At 40.4% G+C, this 18,945-nt stretch overlaps 1 protein-coding gene across 1 annotated transcript in view; it reads right to left on the bottom strand.

Moving 5' to 3' along the window:
- The window catches only part of MACROD2 (mono-ADP ribosylhydrolase 2), a 1,942,726-nt gene that overhangs the window by 128,907 nt on the left and 1,794,874 nt on the right, over window positions 1–18,945 (bottom strand). Inside the window, exon 11 of the mRNA XM_045078428.1 lies at window positions 16,145–16,228. Within this exon, the coding sequence (XP_044934363.1) occupies window positions 16,145–16,228 (84 nt within the window). The remainder of the gene's footprint in view (window positions 1–16,144; window positions 16,229–18,945) is intronic.

Raw genomic sequence — 18,945 nt, 5'->3', positions numbered from 1 at the left:
AAGTGAAACTTTATGTATGTATAATGGATATTGGAGCAGATTATTCCATTCCATATATATATATATATATATATATATATATACACACACACACATATCTATGTGTATATATATATTTATAATGTGACATTGACTATATATGTATATATATATATGTATATATGTATTTTTATAATGTGACATTGGCTATAGATATAGATATAGATATAGATAAAATTATAATGTGACATTGACAATCTCTATTGGAAGACTCCATCAGGCTCCCCTGAGCCTGGAGGACTCATTAACTCTCTCAACTGATGTGAAGGTGATGAGAATGTGGTCAGAACGACATTGTATAGCTTTGAGACAAGGCCATAGAAGGTGATGTGAATTCCAATTGGCTCTTGCTTAGAGATATGACCCTTGGGAACTCTGAGTCAAGGTCTAAGAATGCCCTGAAATTGGTAGATCACAGGGAGGGACTCCACCAAGCTAGAAAGATGCCCAGGGAACCCCACTTGTTCCAAGTTTCTATTGTTTAAATCTCCCAAGCCCAGGGCTTAGACAAGCAAGTGAGCATCTCCCATTTTCTGCTAGATGGTGCTGAATGGAGTTAGAAACAAGCTATCTCCACTGATCCGATCTGTGGACAGAATAAATGTCATTATGTTATGCCAGTAAATTTTAGGGTATTTTGATATACAGCCATAGCACCTGGAACACTTTTCCTCCTTGCCAGTGGAGAGCACTCCCTGACTTCGCGTTTGTGAAACTCAGGAGGAGAAACTTCAAGCAGGCAAGCACTGAAGATTCTACGGGTTAATCTCCAAACACCAGTCTCATGCAAAGCCAATGAAAATGCAACAGCAAGGGGAAAAATGAGACAAAGACAACCAAACAACACCCCCACCCCCACCCCAGGCCCCAGCAAGAAAGCATTTCAAAGAGTAAGCATTGTCGCTAAGTAACGAGAAAGAGAAGAGCAAGACTTCCAAAGGGAAGAGAAAAAAGCAAAGATAGAATGTGTGGTTGAAGCAACTTTGTGTCTTGGATGACCAGTCCCATGAGGTAATAAGGATTCCAACTGGAAAAAACCCACCATGGTGCCAACAGGAAGCATGGGCACATTCAAAAGGGTGTGAGGGAGTTCATGAAGGGATATTTTAAAAGATGTGCACAGAATCAAGGCAAGTAATAAAGGACAGTGGGGCTCCGCAGGGCCAATGATGGAGGGGAACCCCTCTCCAGGCCTGAGAGGAGGGAGGGAGTGGTTGGTTAACTAGAAGTGGAGAGGGCTCCTATGGGTGCTGTGGCCTTGGGTGGAAGAACAGAACTATTTCTGTCTGGCAGCGAAGGTCCAAGGGAATAAACGCTTTACGCATTTATATTTCTGCCACTCTCCAATCTCCTGTAAGCACTGTCCCTAGGACAATCTATGCTTTCCCAATGTGGGGCAAGCATTTGTTTCTGGCAGGGAAAAACAAATCCTCCAAAAGGCCTCAGCATGTAAACAGATATACAGCATATTTGTGGCATTAAAACTTCAGGGGAGACTTAGGACAGAATGCCCTAAGATCGCTCTTATAGGGAGCATGATAATGAAAAACAGAATTAGAAGCATTGACTAACCAAGCCAAAGCTCAAGGGCAGGAGGTCTGGTCAAAGTAGCCCCTTGGCAAGTAGACACACAGCCTTTATTAACATTCTTTCTGACTGCCACGCTTTATAGCTCTGCATCTACGCACAGGGACAGAGGGTGGTTAGGATGGGTGATATGGGGAGACCACCTATTTAGCAGAACAATAGATGGCGAGAATTAGCAAAATGTCCACAATTGTAGCAAATCTTGCCATCACTGTAGAAATTACCTTTGTTTTGGGTGTATTTTAATAATCACAAAAAGAAAGGAGATGATCCTAGGACATACATATATCATTGCTCATTTGTTAATTTGATATTATACAAGGAACGAGTCAAATTTTACAATAGGGCTGAGTTAGAACTTTCAGAAATCCTAAAGACCAAACAGATCCTGGTGTTGTCCCCCATCCTCATATTAAAATAAAATTAGGGCGCCTGGGTGGCTCAGGTCATGATCCTGGACTTCCAGGATCGAGTTCCACATCGGGCTCCCAGCTCCTTGGGGAGTCCGCTTCTCCCTCTGACCCTCTCCTCTCTCATGCTCTCCCTCACTCATTCTCTCTCAAATAAATAAATAAAATCTTTAAAATAAAATAAAATTAAATAAAATTAAACACACACACACACACACACTCTCAATTTTAACCTGGCCCAATCTCTATATATGCTTTAAAAGAAGACTTCTCTTTAAATGATCTGATTACAATATTCTGGATAAGTAATCAAAGCTGAGATTTTCATACTTATTTTTGGCACCCCTGCTTTGCTGATATGTAAAGCATTGTTTAGTCTCAAGATAGGGTAGTACAATAGCTTTGACCAGAAATAGTGGTAACATGTATCCCCTGAGCATATAGAAGATCATTATTAAATGTATTATCTCCATGACTTGGTAGACAGAAAATGTCTTGGTAGGTCTAAGTTTTGGGATCTAGCTTTTAAAATGTATAAAGCATCATTGTGTGTTTCATTTTAAGTTCACCCAAGGAGACCCATGCCACTCTGATGGTGACAAAGTGCCATGGCTCCTGGAGATCAGTAAATAAGGTCCAGACTCTTTGGCTTGGTTTCCAAAATTCTTCCTATTTGGCCCCAATCCACATCCACCCTAAACTCAGTGTCTATGTCATTTGGGTCATTTGCTTCTTTCCTGTCTATCTAGGCCTTCTGTTTCATACCTTCCTCTGGCCATCTTCATGCTCCCTTTTTCCTGAAGATTCCCTGTTCTGGGGAGAACCCCTGGGGACCTTGGGAAAAAAAGTTAAAGACCCAGTGCCCATCCTTCTTCAGTGAGACTGGGCCTCAGTGTTCTCTAACTCTCCAGCTGATTCTAAAATCAAAACTAGAAGAAGTTTGTGTTCTCAAATGCAAAGTTTAAGAAGTGCTGGCATTTAAGTCTGGTATCATATTATCTTATTTCTAGGCCTGATTTCCCAGAGTTCCTGGCCATGTTATATTCTATAATTTTTTCACTTCTCTGTGCCTTAGTTTCCTCATCTGTAAAGGGGATATCATAGCACATGCTCGATAGTATTCTTCTAAAGATGAAATGAGTTAAATGTGAAGTGCTTAGAAAAATGTTTGGCACATAAAAATTGTACAATAAATGTTAGGTAAATGGCCTCTTTGATGTCTGGAAATGCTAATGTCACTGTCTCAGTGCCTAATCAATATAGGTGGGTCAATTATTTTTGACATCAAGAGAATCTGTGATCTGAGACCAAATTCTCAGGAAATGGGATGCTTAAACCTGGGATTCTCAACCTTGACTACACCTGAGGTTGACACAAGGTGTTTAAAAATATACTTTTTTTTTTTTTGCCTGAAAGGAAAAAAAAAGAAAAATCTGTTGTCTGGGTTCCTCTACCGGAGGTTGGACTTCATTGGTCTGGGGGTGGGACACAAGCATGGGATTTTTTTTTTTTTTAGATTTTTATTTATTTATTTGACAGATGGAGATTTACAAGTAGGCAGAAAGGCAGGCAGAGAGAGAGGGGGAAGCAGACTCCCCATGAAGCAGAGAGCCTGATGCGGGACTCGATCCCAGGACCCTGAGATCATGACCCGAGCCAAAGGCAGAGGCTTAACCCACTGAGCCACCCAGGTGCCCCAAGCATGGGATTTTTAAAAGTTCCCCCAGAAAATTCTATGGAAAAAGAAAATGGTTCTTTTCAGTGTACTTGCAAATTGGCTCGAAGTTTGAGAATGTCTAAAATAAAAACCAAGTATAAAAAAAAAATGGTGTTACAAAGATGCAGTGCATTGAGTTAAAATGCAGCTTTGTGATTTGGTGGAAGGCTGAAACTGAGGGCAAAAATCCACATTTTTAGCATTCACCATAAGTGGCAGCTTTGACTGAAGGAGTAAGTTCCCCTGAGAGTAGCATTTTGCAACCGTTCACCACTCAGCAAAAACGCCTCACTGTCTCCCGATATTCTAGAACCTACCTCCCCATCGGTCCACCCCTTTCTTCCCAAACCCCTTATCTACTTCCTTTCTGCCAGCAGCAAAGATTATTAGAGATCAGTGGGGAATTCTCAGGATAGAGAACTGAGAAATGATTCAAGTGATCTGCTGGCATTTTTCCAAGGAGAATAGAATAGCCTGGTTTTCTGTGTATCATGCGTCAAGCAGGGCAATCCCTGGAGATGGAGTCATTTCAGAAGACGCCTCTGATGGCTCCAGAGTGGCAAGAGAGAGGAATGCTCAAGCAAGGTATTAGGAGCACGCGCTGACCACCCAGGTGATTCCAGCGTAGGTGGACTGCTTTAAGGCTCTCTCCGGTATCGTAGGAAAGCACAACTTTGTTACAGTAGCAAATTGAAATTTTGAAATATAATGGCAAAACCCTAATGTGAAAACTCAACACTGTTCAAATAGCAATAGTTCTCCATAAAGACTAAACCAAACCAAACCTTTCTCTGCTGAAAAATTAGTATCTAATATTATAAGCCATCAAAGGACCTCTCAGCATGGGGACAACACTGGAAAAAAGAAAATCACTCTAATGTTTTACCTCTATAAATCCAGGGACTGAATTTTTGACAAAACGAACAAATGCATTCTTTATCCTCAGTTTTGGAAATCAAAACAGGCAAACAGCAAAGCACATGTAATCTGAATTACTCACCCACACTTAAAAGACTTAAAGAAACTTAAAAAAATATTATTGAAAGAAACACCGTTGATGGCCTGATAAACAGGTCTTTCCTTTTGATGTTCCGTAGCTCACTTAGGATCACTTTTCATGTGAGTCCTCTCGACAATTCTAGAGTACTTTTAAAAAAAGTTTCCCCATCTGTGAAATGAGATGTTCTGAGAGGCCTATTTCATTATTAAAACCCATGACTCAAAACGTTTAAATTAAGGATGAAAATATTTACTAGGCATGAAAGAGCGATCTCATAAAGAATCGATTTTCATGAATTTGATGGTTAGGTAGAATTACAGAATTTGATAGTTGGAGGGGGCCTCGGGGATATCAGGTGGAGGGTTTGATCCTGTGCCTAGAATTCAGGTCTAGTGGTTCCTAGCTCAGGGCTCTTCCCCAGAGCCCACAACCGTATTTCCCCTTTCCTTGCTTCCTTGCCTCCCACCCATCTTCCTTTCTTTTCTCCCTTAATTTCCTTCTTGCCTTCATCATACATGACAACAGTTCCACCATCATCCATTAACTGGGAAATTACGGATTGAAAGTAAACAAAATAACAGCAATAACAAACACGTCTTGTTGGGAGAGAACCTACTGGAATCTTCAGTACCTAAAGCACCTAAAATCATCTTTTCTGTGAGTTGTCTTCTTTGTTAACACACTTGTGTTGACTCTCTTTTAGTTGTTATGATGAGACTTTTCTTCACGCCTGAACATTTTCCTTTTGCTTGATTGGAAAGTTTGCCTCAGGATGGGGTAATATGACCTTCCTAGGGGGCCGGGAGCAAGAGCTACCTGGACAGACATGATGGAGGGTAGGAATAAAGATTCTTTTTCTCGGAAAGTTTGAATTAAATGGAAGCAGGGCACAGCTTCTAGGTTAGGTAGTTGTGGAGAACATGAAAAGACTCATCCTTGACTCCTCTCTCTCTCTGTCAGATGCCATATCTCATGTCAGTGAACTGGTTGGCTTTACCTTAATGTAATTCCAGAATCTGACAAATTCTCCCTCAACCCCCCAACTGCCATTTGGGAAAAGCCACCAGTATCCCTCGCCCCAACAGACTATCTCCCTGTTTCTAACCTTAGCCACTGCCCCTCCCCCCATTCTCAACACAACAACCAGAATATTGTTTTAAAATGTAAGTAAGATTATGTCTTTCCTCTGTTTAATATGTTCCATTTTCACTTCACTCAGAGACAAAGCCTAAATTCTTCTAGTGGCCCCCGTGCCCTTGGCACTGATTGTCAAAGTGGAGTCTTCAGCCCAGGACACCAGCATCACCTGTGGAATTATTAAGACTGCAAATTCTTGGGTACCCCGGAGTGCCTGAATCAGAGACTGGGTTTAATATGGTTTGACTTGCCCTGAGGTGATGCACACTCAAGTGTGAGACCCATGTCTCTAAGGTATCAACCCTCAATGACCCTTAATGACCTCGCCAGTGACTCACATTGACCTTCTTTTCTCAGAGTAGTAGGTCAGACCTCTCTCTCATGAGGGTTTTGGTGCTTGCTATTTCCTCTACTGGAATGCTCTTTGCCCACTTAACTTTTCAGCTTACTCTTTTATATTCTTCACGCTTCTTCTCAAATACCAACTTGAGAATCTCTAAGGTCCAGCATATTTTTAACCTTAACCCATCTCTCTCCTAAGACTCTTCCCTGCCACCAACTTATACAGACAGGGGCATCTGTATATAGGGCATCCCTATCTCCTCTTCCATGGTTTTTCTGCATGGTACCTGTCTTGGAGGCTCTCATGGAGTTGCTGTCAAGATGTCAACCGTAATCTGCAGTCCTCTGAGGGCTTGCCTGGGCCTGGGGGATCTGATTCTTGCCTCACTCAAACGACCTGCAGATTGTTGCTTGCTTTTGGCAGGATGCCTTAGGTTCTTGCCATGTAGACCTTCTCATAATGGTAGAGGGTCCTCAGGACATATCTCCCTTACTCTAGAGTGAGTGATCCAAGAGACAACCAGGCAGAAGCCATATTCTTTTATGACCTAGACTCTGATGACCTAGAACGTCATACACTATCAAAAGATAGTCTGATCCAGAACCATCGAGGTAAGCCATTCCCAATTCCTAACCCAACTGTTGTTTTAAGATGCTAAGTTTGAGAAAAAAATTTCAGGCAGCAACAGATAAATAGTATTGCATATGCCACTATTTGGCTTACTATGTATTATATATTCTTTAATATTTTTAAATCCATCAACTGCTACCCCCACATACCCTAGAATATATGCCCCCTAAAAAGAAGGGTGTGTGTGTGTGCATTTTCAATATCTAGAATAGTGCCTGTATTGTCAAGTAGTGGGTGTTTAACAAAGATGTGGAATTAATGCATAGAAAAGGTATATGTGTGTGGTGGGGATCTATGTTGGTGTGGTTGGAGGAAGGATGCTGTGGGGTGTCTCTGTGACACCACTACTTTGTACAACTCCAGGGGATACCATTCCCACAGTACCCATGAGAATGGAGACTTCTGAGAGTATAGCTCCATGTAAAATTCACTTTGGCCTTGAAGATCTCCTGAATGGGCTGTGGGGCTCCATTGGCCACAGTTTGAGAAACACTCATCTGGGAGAACAAGACCACTGGCAATTGGAACAAGAATAAGCCTCAGAAGAGAGATCTTTGTTCCCAGCATCTTACAGAAATAGCAGGGAGTCACCAAACTTGAAGAGTTGATGGGGGCTGGACAGTGACTGTCTCATTGGTAGGTCTGAACTGACAGACCATAACCAGAGACCAAGTCCTCCTTTTTGCCCCTTGTCTAACCTGGTACCCACCACAAACTATTAGAGGCAGGAAGCAGAGGCTGAGGAATGACTGAGGAAGAGGTTGTATAAATATTGAAGGTAGACCAGTTTCTCAGGAAGCTTGACTTGAAGTTAAAAAGAATCTCTGAACTGACAGACCATATTCAGAGACCAAGTCCTTTTTTTTTTTTTTTTAAGATTTATTTATTTATTTGACAGAGAGAGATCACAAGTTAGGCAGAGAGGCAGGCAGAGAGAGAGGAGGAAGCAGGCTCCCTGCTGAGCAGAGAGCCCGATGTGGGACTCGATCCCAGGACTCTGAGATCATGACCTGAGCCGAAGGCAGCGGCTTAACCCACTGAGCCACCCAGGCGCCCCAAGACCAAGTCCTTTTTGCTCCTCGTCTAACCTGGTGCCTGCCACAAAGTATTAGAGACAGGAAGTAGAGGCTGAGGAATGATTGAGGGAGGAGGTTGTGTAAATATTGAAGGTAGACCAGTTTCTGAGGAAGCTTGACTTGAAGATAGAAAGAATCAAGGGGCGGCTGGCCAGCTCACTTAGTAGAATATGTGACTCTTAATCTCAGGATCATGAGTTTGAGCCCCATGTTGGGTATAGAGATTACTTAAAAATAAAATCTTAAAAAAAAATAAATTGAGATTAGGAAGGAGAAGGTAGGTTGGGTGAAAGTCCATTTGGGACAGAAATATATGTGATTGGTCAGTGGAGTGGAGGCCTGGTGAACCCAAGGGAGAGAGAAGAGCAAAAACACTTAGCGAGAGAGGAGATTCAGTCAATGCCTTTTAAGTCTTTTCTCTATTTGCAACATTATTTTGTTCATATTGAAAGAAAATTCAAGCCTTAATAAACAAGGTGGGTGAGTTTTTGATGGGAGGAAGCTCTTCCTGTTTTGATTCCATACACTTGGGCTGACCAGCTGTTCTGTCCTGAGATTGTGGCAGGCAGTTTCCACACATTATCTTGTTTAAATCTCTCATACTCCTACAGGGGAGGTTCTTTCCTTCATTTAATAATGAAGAAACTGACTTTTAGGTTAGAAAAACTGCCAACGTAGGAAGCAGAACTTGTACAGTCAAGAGCTCCATCTACACTCATGTCGAACTGTGGTTTCTCCTCCAGTACGAACATCCATATATGTTACCACCCAAGCCAGGACACCCCAGAGAGTGAAAGAGAGTCTTGCCAATAATATGCCAGTGACAGACATGGACAGGGATCATTCTGAGTCACACAGCACCTATGCTTAGTCTGGCTATGTAAGTTCTTCCTTCTCACTATGGAAAATGCCTCAATGTATTCTGAGCCCGTTTAAAATCCTAATGCTAACTGAAACAGGACTCCGTGTTTAGAACCACAGCTCTGTTTAATGGGTAACTGTAGAGATCGTGACTGTTGGGCTCTTCTACTAATTTGCAGTAGGGGGATAGCTCAGAATGGCCCTGAATCATGCAGAACATGAAGAGAATAATTAAAGCAAGATGACAACATGGACTTTTATTGTATTCTGATTTTCACTGTGGAAATTTTACCTTTTGCTTAAATTCTTGGTATTTTATGGTCTAGAGGATAAAATAAAGCTTTTCTTCATGAGAAAGCTGCTTTTGCTTATTCCTGCTTCTTCTTCTTCTTCCTTTTTTTTTTTTTTTTTTAAAGCTGGTCAATCACTAAGCTCATTTGAGTGATGGCTAAGTCAAAATTATGACTGCCTGATTTTACCCTTCACTGCACTTGTCAAAAAATTAAATTAAAGATCATGCTTATGAATATAATGCATGAACTGCTGCATGGCTTTCTGAAAGATAGAATGTCCCTTCTGTCCAGCCACTCACAAAACAGCATGTCACATGATACATTAATATGCAGGAAAAATAATAGGGCAAGGAGAAAATTCTGCCACTTAGGAAATATGATGTGTATTCCACCAATGGTTCATGTGTTCAGAAAAATTTATTTTAGTCGAGATAATAATAATAATACCTCTAATAGCAATATTAGATCCTTCAAACTTGTAAAGTGCTTTCTAGTTTCCAAAATGTTTCCACATGTAATCTCATCTGACAAAAGAAATCATCAATATTTTAGAGTGCAGTAGAGGGCTGCTTGATTTAGCATCACAAGGGCTCGGGCTCCTGAAGAATGTGTATCCCATGTAGGCTTGTTGAATATTCTATGTAGAGGCAATTGTAGAGTGAGAGCCAAAGTGCTAGTGCTTTCTGTAAAAAATATGGTGGAAAAATAGCATTCATTACCACAAGCCACTGACGGCTTTGGAGATGAATGTATGGAGAGAATTACCGTTCTAAATTTGCTCCTGAATTTTAGAAGCATAACATCTCTAGTTTTTAAATGAAAGTATGTTTTTGTTTTATCAATATGAAACCATTCTTGCCATATATATGTACGTTTTCCAATTATGCACAAATTTAGAAAGTTGAGTACTGAACTCTTCCCAATCTGCCCCCGTCTCTTCTCCACTCCTTTAAGATAACTCCTGAGATCAATTTGACATGTATCTTCCCAGACTATTATATATGTAGACATACATGTATACACATTTATAGGTAGGTTTCTATTTTTATATGTACATTTGTAGGTATTTACTGTCTACCAATCACTTATCCAATCTACTTATTACATATCTATCTAATTCTTGAATACATGGGTGAGCTGGTGCTTTTGTAAGGAAACTCCTAAGAAGCCAGAAATGATGGCGATTAAATCAAGATTTGTAAGCAAGCACTGAAATAATTGTTTGCTTTGAGGCATTTGCCAACATCCGGATGGTCTAGACTCTAGAACAGTGGTTCTCAAACTCAAGTATGCATGTGTTAATACCCCAAGGGTTTTTAAAAACACAGATTTGTGGGTCTTACCTCATTATCTCTGATTCAGTAGCTCTGAGATGAGGCCCTAGAATTTATAATTCTTACAGGTTCCCAAGTGATGTTGGTGATGCAGACAGGAATATTCTTTGATAATCACTAGCTAAAGTTTGGGTTTGAATTAGCCACACATATGAGCCATTGGACCTACGCTTTGGTCCTGAGTAAAGTGGGAAATTTTCCCCTCTCAGTTTTAGCATTGGTTGGAGAGGAAGAAAGGAAGAAAAAAAGTCTGTTGAGATTTCCTAATCTTATAATATATGTGTACTAACATGGGCTTAAACAAGTAGCAAACAAAACAAAAAACTCTATCCAAATATGTAGTTTCCCTGAATCAGCAGTATCTTCAGGCATCTCAGAAACAAAACATAAATAAACTATTAATCCAACTTCAGAAAATCCCCACAAATAAAAATCTTAAGAACATGGCCATAAAAAAAGCAAAACTTACGAAGAAATAACCATAACTATGAATCTGCAAAAACAACAAATTGTAGAATTTGACTTACACAGAAAGACTAGATATTGGAATCTCAGATACAGATTATTTTTTAAAATATTTTATGTAGTTATTAAATAAAGGATGACCAGCTATATTTGAAACAGAACCAAATAAAACTTTAAAAAATGAAAAAGGATAACAATGGAAATTAGATTAAATAAAGTTAAATAGGATTAATGAATAGAGAGATAAGCTTGAAAAAAGTAACCAGAAAGCATCAAAGAGAGCTCTAGAGAGGGACACAGAAAAACAACAAGAACAGCAACAACAACAACAACGTAGGTTAGGAGTCATGAAGGAGAGAAAAAGAATGAGTAGGACATAGTGGAGGTATAATATTTGGTGAGGCAATAGGAGAAAAATTTTCAGAACTTTACTAAAAAATGTTTATTCCTATATCCAAGAAGCAGAGCGACTACTAAAAAGGATCAAGAGAAACCCACACAGAGGGACATCATATGGAAACCAAGGGACAAATAAGATAAAGATCAGATTGTCAATGCAACTAGAAAGAAAAGAATCTAAAAAAGGAACCACGTTGAGATACCACCTTACACCAGTTAGAATAGCAAAAATTAACCAGACAGTAAACAACATGTGTTGGAGAGGATTTGGAGAAAGGGGATCCCTCTTACACTGTTGGTGGGAATGCAAGTGGGTGCAGCCACTTTGGAAAACAGTGTGGAGATTCCACAAAAAATTAAAAATAGCTACCCAATGACCCTGCAATTGCACAACTGGGTATTTACCCTAAAGATACAGATGTAGTGAAAAGAAGGGCCATCTGTACCCCAGTGTTCACAGTCTCCAAACTGTGGAAAGAATCAAGATGCCCTTCAATGGACAAATGGATAAAGAAGATATGGTCCAGATATACAATGGAGTATTATGCCTCCATCAGAAAGGATGAATACCCAACTCTTGTATCAACATGGACAGGACTGGAAGAGATTATGCTGAGTGAAATAAGTTAAGCAGAGAGAGTCAATTATCATATGGTTTCACTTAAAGGATTAACACAGAGGACATTGGGAGATGGAAAGGAGAAAGGAGTTGGGGGAAATTGGAGGGGGTGACAAACCATGAGAGACTGTGGACTCTGAGAAACAAACTGAGGGTTTTGGAGGGGAGGGGGAGGGGGGTGGGTAAGCCTGGTGGTGGGTATTAAGGAGGCATGTATTGCATGGAGCACTGGGTATGGTGCATATAAACAATGAATTTTGGAACACAGAAAAGAAATAAAATTAAATGAAATAAAAAGAAGATACTATAACAATGCTAATATTTTAAAATTACTTTCATTTATTTAATGATACATAATAAATATATAATTATATTTTGAAATATAAAAAAAAGAGACAATTAGACTGAGATATTACTTCTTAACAACTACAGAACTGGTAAGGATGGAGAAAAAAATCTTGAAATGCTGCAAGAAAATAACCACCAACCTCAAATTTTTACCCAGGAAAATTGCCTTAAAAAATAGCAAAATGATGTTTCCACACAAACAAAGCCAGAGAGATTTTCATTAAAGGAACTTCTGAAAGGATTTCCCGGCGAAAGAAGGAAGAAAGAGTATGAGAGGAACATGTGTTCTTAATAGGGCTAAGTTTTCTATAATATTCTTTCAATTAATTTTTTTGTAAGAAAAAAAATTCGTCCAAATTCCTGAGAGTTGGAATTGCTAGAACTGCCATTCACCAGGTATTCTTCAAACAATTGATCCTATAATTTGTCAGCTCATGGTTGGTTTATCATTTATACCAGATGCCAGCCAATCTGAAGTTACTAATCATTTCATTATTAGCATGGTGTTGCAGTGGGTCAATACTCTGATCCATGAAAGTTCAATCAAAACAATTAAAATGAAACTCTATATCCCAAAGTCCATTATACAAGAATGCTAATAAATACATTTAGAAATTGTCTGATTATTTCTTATGGTGTTCAGTACTTTAGTACATTTGCTAAAGTAATAAGGCTTTCAGTCAAGCCTGCAATGATAGCAAAATTGCCTCCTTCAAAAAAACTAAGTCTAGTTTCCAGAAGAGGAAAAGGGAAAAGAGTTAGCCAAGTTATGTCGCTTGTAGAAAAAAAAAAAAAAGAGTTTCTGACATTAACAAGCTGCATGGACTTTGGGCAAGTTAAAAACCATTCGTAGTCTACTTTAAAACAGATCAGTAGAATGAGATGACTTGCCCAGATGTTCGCAAAATTCTTCTGGATCAAGATACAGTTATTATGGTTATATATGACAGCAAATTTAGGTGAGTTTGTGTTCCAACTCTATTCTCTAAGATCCTGTCTGAGAATGGATATTATAAGGTAAACAGAGGTAATCAGGAAGATCCATGAGTCTTGGAATCAGGGCTGGGAACCCAAAGGAGAGAAGAAGTAAGAGGAGGCCAAGAAATGGAGAATTAAGCTGAGTGATCTATAAATAAAAATACCAGAAACTTCTCTTACTGTAATTGATAGATAGATAGAAAGATATCTATCTATCTATCTATCTATCTATCTATCTATCTATCTATTTATCTATCTTAGGGAGATGACCACATTGGAACAGGACTGATGATTCTAAAATGGGAATCCCACCACAGAGAAGGATCATAATCTTCATTACTCTTTCACCCAGGGATGCAATATTCCCTTTGCATGTCTAGTGGGAAAGAATTGTAACTCTGCCAATCAAAGATTATAACACTTTGAATCATGAGAAGAAGTGAAATATATATAACATGAAATAACATGAATTCAGGACCTACTTTATTTCTTCAAAATAGAAACACCGATAAATAATGAGTGCCCATCATAGAATCATCTACCTCCGCCATATCCCCTTCTTACCATTTTCCCGCAATGGTTACTTTTTTTTGTTCCAAAAGCCATCTTAGGGACAAACACACAATTCCCTGTTTCTATAGAACGGCTAATGTTAGATTTCATCATGATGCCACAAACAGAATGTCCCTGGTCACAAATCCACAGTGGGGGCACTTTGGTGCCTCAGAGCATATTCTGAGACCACATCTTTGGGTGAGGTGAAGCCTACTATCTACTCATCTTGGTATTACACAATGATGTTCCTAAGCAAAGGAAATTACTTAGGAGGCAAAAGAAGTTTCTGCTCATCTGAAGGAATAAGTGGGAAGAGCAGTTTATGGCTCACCATGTGACCCTCAAAATGACGACAGGCCCAGGCTCCAGAAAACCACCTCTGATGTGGGTTGGACATTTGCTGGGAACCACTAGGTGAGATGGAGCCTCTCTAAGGAAAAGGCAATTGTTGTTTTGCCCTTAACCCGTTTCCCAATCATGACCTCAAGAGATTGTCCAGGAAATGACCTCATTAGAGTAAGAGATGACAGTCCAAAACTCTTACTCTCTTGGGCTGTTACAGTTGTTGGCCTTCTCCAGGGTTCTAAGTGTTGACCATGAATGGTTTGAAGCTCCCAAGCACGTTAAGTGAATTAGAGCAGTGTGCACCCCCCCATGGTGCTGATTATGATGGCGATTATAATAGCCATTCTGAGCACCGGACCTGTGCCAGGCACTTTATACACATTATTTCTATCATTTACTGTTAGCTGGAAATGTTTATTTCTCACTCCTCAACCAAAGGGCAGAGAACATTTACTGCTGTGACTTTTTCCCCATCCCCTCACTTATCCAAGCCTGGGGGGAAGAAACACATTCATCTTGAGTCTCTCTCAGACCCCCTTGTCCACAGAGAGGGCGTGTCTTGGGCTGTTCTTTTTCATATAATTAGCTCACCCAGTAGCCTCTGTCTAGGCACCCAAGATACCAAGGACAATGGTACTTGCTCCTGAGGAGACAGAGGTTACGTCTTTCATATTCAGGAGTGAAATCCAGCATTTGGAAGCCCATCTGGTGGGGGCAGGGAGAACAGAAGTTCTCATCTAACCTCATTAGTAACAAAGATCATGTTTTTGGTTTCAAACTTTCTGATAGCTTTGCCTTCTCAGTTGGTTCTGAACCCAGATGTGGACGAAGGCAGTGTCATTGCTTATCAGTTGGAACCTCGACCCTCACGCAGGGGCTGTGCTCTCATGGAGAAGAAATGTTCAGGATTTCCCTTCGAGAGAGAACATGCTTCTGTGAATGAAGTGAGGCAACAGCTTCCACTGGCCACACTTTGGGGTCCACTGAAGCATTATATTCACACCGAGGCCACTTTCTCCACCAGCTGCTTGCAGCCAGTGAGTGAACTGGAGAAAGGGGATCTTGGAGCCAGCCATTCCTGCCCAGTGCTCTGGGCCTCCCCATTCTTTCCCAGATTTCACTGCAGATGGAGGCTCTTCCCAGCTCATCTTCCTTCTCTCTCTTTCGCCTCCTCCTGCTCTTCCCCTCTTTCCCCTCAAGGCTCCCCACTCTCATACATTTCCTGCACTTCTATTTCTTGTCTTGGCATCTTCTTTCCCAAAGACCCAAGCTGACACCATCAGTATTATAATGCTCTCCAATTCACAGCAGATGAAGGGAGGCTCCAAAGTGAGAAACGAGAAAGCATAAATACGTTCCCCTTTAAGAAGTTCATGCATACTCCGGAGATGAGAGGCTCCCTTAAAAAAAATACCTAATCTACATTTTAAAAGAAAAATGTGAGTATCTTATAGATGGTACTAGTGTTGTAAGTCAAAGAGAGACTGACTTCCTTTCTTCAGCAAACTGAGCCCAATTGAGCCTGTCCATTTAATGCAAAGATATGCTGGCTTCTAGAAAGTAGAGAGAACAAAAAGACCAGAAACATTTCTAGCATCCACTGCTCAGGTTTGAACCTGAACTCAGAATGTACTCATGAAAAGAGCAAATGATCTCAATAAGGCAATTAGCTACTCACTGGCCATCACACACCCACGTCTCTGCCTTTACACTTACTCCATGACAAAGCCCTCAACTTGTCAGCACTTTGCAGAAACAGAAAATACATCACAATGAGAAAATGGGTTTTTTAAACTTGGTTTTTACCTTCACCAATTAAACCCAAATCTGATATTTTGTCTTCACATTCAGGGGAGAATCAACATATTAGGAAAGGATAAAGAATTCTTCTGTGATTTTTGAACCCTGGGAAATATCAGAACATGAGAGCACATACAACATTTAAAAGTTAACCAGAAATTTCTTTTTCATGGAATAATTTTTTAAAGACAAGAGGAACAGGACTCACCTTCACTAGAGTCTTTGGAACATTCTGGCTTCTTTGCTTTGCTCTTCTTGGGGGGTGGAGAGAGGCCTTTTGGCTCTACCCCCTCTGGAAGCATAAAGATTTAAAGCATTTTTATTTAGATAATAAATATTTAAAATTATGTTGAAGTTCAAAGTCTCCCCACGCCACCCTATCAGTAAACCCACATGTATAGTGAGGCTTGCTCACAGATTTCATTTGTCATTTGGGCTGAGCTAAATTTTGGCAAGAGCCTGTGCTTCTCCAGTGTACAGAGATTGACATTAAAGCCTCAGCTTAACATCTTTTTGTGACCATCAATAATGATTCACACGAATGTGAAATCTTAAATGTTTTTTTCTGAAATTAAATGAAATTCTCCATAAGGCAACCCCAAATTATTGATATTATTATTTTTCTCAACAGGAGTTTGATTTAAAACTTCACAGATTAACTGACAGTTGCCAAAATGCAATTTCATTTTACTAAATCCTCAAAGTAGAGCTAGATCAGCTGCAATGTCATCTCAACTTGGGAGGCTGGGGTGGAGCTTGAAATTATCCTCCTTCTATTTAACAGATTTCTTTAGTCATCCAAATTCTAAACAACTTCTGTATGCCCCCAATTAAATTAACATGTTTCCCACTTTTCTCAATCCTTCCCAAGACCTCCTGGGGCTGAGTCTATCCAAGGAGGCTGATAATTTAAATTCTGAAGACTGAAAAAAAAAAAAAATTCTGAGGACAGTGTTAGGAAAAGTATCTCTAAATTCATCCCCTTCAGATATAGATTCTTTGTTATGCATTAATTTATATTTCCAGTCCTGGTCTCTCTACTAAACTCAAAGCTTTTATCTTCAACTTCCATGGCAGCTCGTTTTGTATTTGAACTGACTGTCTTCTGTTTTCACCTCCAGATCCACTCACCACCCCCGACCCCATCTCCCACCCAGCTGTGCACCGGGAGACTGGTCTGTCTGTGAAATTTCTGGCTTTCTTCCTAGGCTACTAGTAGCCTTCAGGGCTTATTGTATCCCTCTATCTCATATCAGAGCCCCAATCCCTTGGCCTTCTCCACATCTCCTTTGTCTCCAGGATCAGGTAACTACCCCCTCCCCCACTGTCCTTTCAGGGCTGGGATTTAATGGTGCCTCCCTCTTTCCAGCTCTCATGATTTCCCATCACTGGGCTCTCACCAAGCATTTCAAATTTATGTAAATAATCCCATTAGGCATTTCAAACAGCACAGCTGCAACACGTTCTTGTCTGCAAACCTGTTCTCCCCACAGTATTTCACATCTCACTATCTACCCAGGAATTCAAACCCCCAAACGGAGATACGGTTCTTAATGTTTCCTTTCAGTCACTTTTCCAGGAAGGTCATTGTAAGTCTTATCAGCTCTGCTCCACAACATCCCTTATTCATCCACTGAGCTCATCCTTTGCAATCATCATCCTAATCCAAACCAGCAGCCTCCCTTACCTGGCTTCCTGTAGTAACCTCTGTCCTGGTTTTCTAATCTCCCTGAAACTATTCTCCTTGGAGCAGCCAGAGTTACCTTCTCAGTATAAACCTGATCCTGTTGCTCATCTGTTTAAATACCATTGGTCTTAGAGTAAGATCCAAATCCAAGTCCCTGGGCCAGGACATGGCCATTGCGCTCTACCCACAGCTCTAGTTTCATCTCGCGCTTGTGCTTTGGCTGCCTTTGTGTGTTCTTCGGTCATTACTATGCTAGTTTCTGCCTTAGAATGGTCACATCTATGGTTCTTCTCCCCTCCTCCTCCAAAAATGCACACTCATGTGTCTACCTCCTTCTCACCTATTAATCTCCAACCAAATTCAGCTGCCAAGAAAGGCCCCCCGTGAATTCCTAATATGAAGGGTGCCTGCAAGGGAAATCACTCTCAAATACATCACTTGATGTATCTGAAATCATCTTGTCCTCTTCTTTCTTTATTGTATTCTTCCCTTCTCCATCCCACCTCCTAAGAATGTGAGTTCCTTGAGAAAAGGACATTTGTCTTTCCTTATCTCTCTTGCATCCCTGGTACCTAGTAGTGTCTTGAGAATTTCGTTTCCAGTTCGGTTTTCTTTCCCCCCCTTACCCAGGCCTTTCTTTAAGGCCAAGATATAATGGAGCCCATGCCTAATTCTTACTCTCTTAGCAGCTGTCGCCTTATGCCAGGATTCTAAAATTACACTACAGAGCTATGGCGACTCATTTTTCTTTTCCCATTTATTAAAAAAGGAACAGAACAAAAAATTGCATTTGATAGATGTGCTATTAAAAACTTTGGCATTATGGACTACAAAGGTTTTTGGGCACAAAGTTAGGCTTTCTGTGGTTGCGAGTAAGTCACATCTAAGATCATTACCATGGCCAGGGTGAAAAATTCTGCCAATGATTACATTAGCTACTCCCCCAAACTTCTGTCACCAGGTGTGAGATGGATGTTGACCCTTCAGAATGGGTTCAGCAAAATCAGAAATGAGATGCTTGGAACAGCTCACTGAGCACAGATGCTGTGCTCAGAAGGATGCATAAAATGGGCAAAGCAATACTTGTGATCTCCCTGGAAGGAGACTGTAAGACGCTCCGGAAGATGCCTCTGAAATGCATCATCTGCAACAGGGACTAAGAGTAGAGCTTCCCATGCTAGGGACTCAACCCCAAACCAACATTTCCTGAAAGTGAGTTTTTGATAATGAACTTGATTTCCCAACCTGAATAGGAATTCTTGGGGAAAGGATAAGACATCTCTGAAAGACATCTTTGTCTCTCTTTGTTCACATTTTGAGAT

Source organism: Mustela putorius, unplaced genomic scaffold (assembly GCF_011764305.1).
Source record: "Mustela putorius furo isolate JIRA1106 unplaced genomic scaffold, ASM1176430v1.1 tig00000253_pilon_pilon_pilon, whole genome shotgun sequence".
Taxonomy (NCBI): Eukaryota; Metazoa; Chordata; class Mammalia; order Carnivora; family Mustelidae; genus Mustela; species Mustela putorius.
The sequence above is the reverse complement of the archived record's forward strand: the minus strand, read 5'-3'. Positions and strand labels throughout refer to the sequence as shown.